General features: G+C 45.1%; 1 protein-coding gene across 1 annotated transcript; it reads left to right on the top strand.

The window, feature by feature from the left end:
• The first annotated feature begins 477 nt into the window (after positions 1-477).
• Positions 478-1,266, top strand: LOC130470184 (uncharacterized). Its single transcript, XM_056839823.1, has one exon. It carries the CDS (start codon positions 478-480, stop codon positions 1,264-1,266), a length of 789 nt encoding a protein of 262 aa, XP_056695801.1.
• The last annotated feature ends 852 nt before the right edge of the window (positions 1,267-2,118 follow it).

Here is a 2,118-nt window from a genome sequence, read left to right as displayed (position 1 = left end):
AAAATAGGGTCAAAGTGAATTATGTTAATAGTGCAAAAAGTCAAAACGGTGCGAGTATTAAGGGACAAAGGGAGTAATAAATGATTGGGAAATGGGTGTAAAAGTTACTCAAAATAAAATTATAACTATTAAAAAATACGGCTGAAAATAGTAATTGTGACTAAAAATATAGAGGAGGTACTATACTACTACGTAATTTCGGAACTCATAGTAACCAAAGAGTACCCAAACGTAAGACTGCCAGCATCAGATAAAATCAGGTGAATCAAACAAAAAAATGTTAGAGAGAGAAAGTGAGGGAGAGCCCCCCCCCCAACCGCCGGATTCTAGCAGCAAGCCCGTTGGTCAGCAAGTACAATTCCCAGTCAGGCGCAACGCCACCAACCTATCCCTATCCACCCCCCAGCCTGCCGTTGAAACCCAAGCCTTCATCAACCCCCAGCAACGACCACCATCGCCTACATCTAGCCAACCCCAATGCAAGACCACGCAAAAACCATCCTATGCCGCCATGCTACAGGGACCCATCCCCCACCCGCCCCAACATACCGCCCCCTATCCTCTTTACAAGTCCTATCCTCCACCACAGCCCCACCGAATTATGACCCAAACATGGAAGCTTTCATTAGCCTCGGTAAGGAGGAAGCAATGGTGCTCTCGGAGCAATGGATTAACTCGCTTATCATCAAAGTGATAGGGAAGTCATTCTCAGTGGAATACCTCAAAACAACCTTGCAAAGAATTTGGAAAACCAACCACCAAATTCGTTTCATTGCCCTAGGCAGAGGATTCTATAACATTTCGGTACCGAATGAGGAGGTAAGAGAACATATTCTATCACAAGGGCCATGGTTCATTGCGAGCTACATGCTCATTGTTCAACCATGGATGCCGGGATTCATACCATCCCAAGCCATAATCTCGAAGGCACCAGTCTGGATTTCCCTACCAGAATTGCCAATTGAGTTCCACTCGCTCCCAATGTTTCAAAGAATTGCAAGCGAAATTGGGACTTTCATCAAAACGGACACAAAAGCTCTTGAACAAAACAGAGTAAGGTTTGCAAGGATCCAAGTGTTGTTGGACCTGGCAAAGAAGAGAAAAGAAGCAATATGGCTAGGAGCCTTCAAGCAACCCATCTACTATGAGGAGATACCACACTTCTGTACCCACTGCCAATCTATCGGACACAGGAGTGAAAGATGCCCGCAAAAACCGGTCGACAAAGGAGAAACAGAGGACGGCGCGGAGGAGGAAAACACTTAAGGAATAGGGCAAAACGTGGCACCATCAGAGGAAATAATCGGGGAAGATGAAAATACCAACCCTTGGATCCATGTTCCCAACAAAGAGACAAAACAAAAAAGGGAAAAGAAAAAGATAAGTGCAAAAAGCAAGAAAACTGCAGTACAACAAAAGGTGGGAGAAACACAGGAAGAAAAAGGGGGGAAAAAACAAAACCACAAAAGTCAATCAAAGAAGTCAACTACAAATGTGGGTAAGTATCCAATTTCGGTCCAAAAAGTCACTACAAGATTGTCAGCCCAACTTGCGAAAAAAGATCAACAGAAAGCCCAAGTGGGAAAGAAGACCGAAGGAATGGGCCCAACAAGCACTGGGCAAGCTGAGCTCTCGGCTTTGGAAGCCCAAAAGTCAAGAAAGAATGCTGAAAAAACCACACAAGTGCCAAAACAAATAACAATCACCCCACCAACCACATTCAGCCCCCCCTCCCCAACTGCAATAAATCCCACCAGTAATTTTGAAAACCAACCGACATTCCAACCAATCACATGGCAGAAACCACAACCGCCAAACCAACAATCACAAACCAGAAAGACCAAACGTTTACCTTTACTTCCATACAAAAACACAACTCAGATAAAAACATAAAACACAAACCCTCTCTCTCTCTCTCTCCCCACAATCTCTCACCAAACGCAAAACCAGAAAACACCAAAAACCCTAAAATGTCGAGCGACATGGACTCGGACATGTTCGACTTTGGAAACGAGTCGGAGGACAGCGAGGCTTTGATTCCACTACCATGCATCCGCCGGTACTTCAAGCGCCGGTCAACCCCCAACCCAAGATTCACTCTTCCGTTCCAACCTCTCC

The sequence above is a fragment of the Spinacia oleracea genome, chromosome 3 (assembly GCF_020520425.1).
Source record: "Spinacia oleracea cultivar Varoflay chromosome 3, BTI_SOV_V1, whole genome shotgun sequence".
NCBI lineage: Eukaryota > Viridiplantae > Streptophyta > Magnoliopsida > Caryophyllales > Amaranthaceae > Spinacia > Spinacia oleracea.
This window is presented reverse-complemented; position numbering and strand designations above follow the sequence as displayed.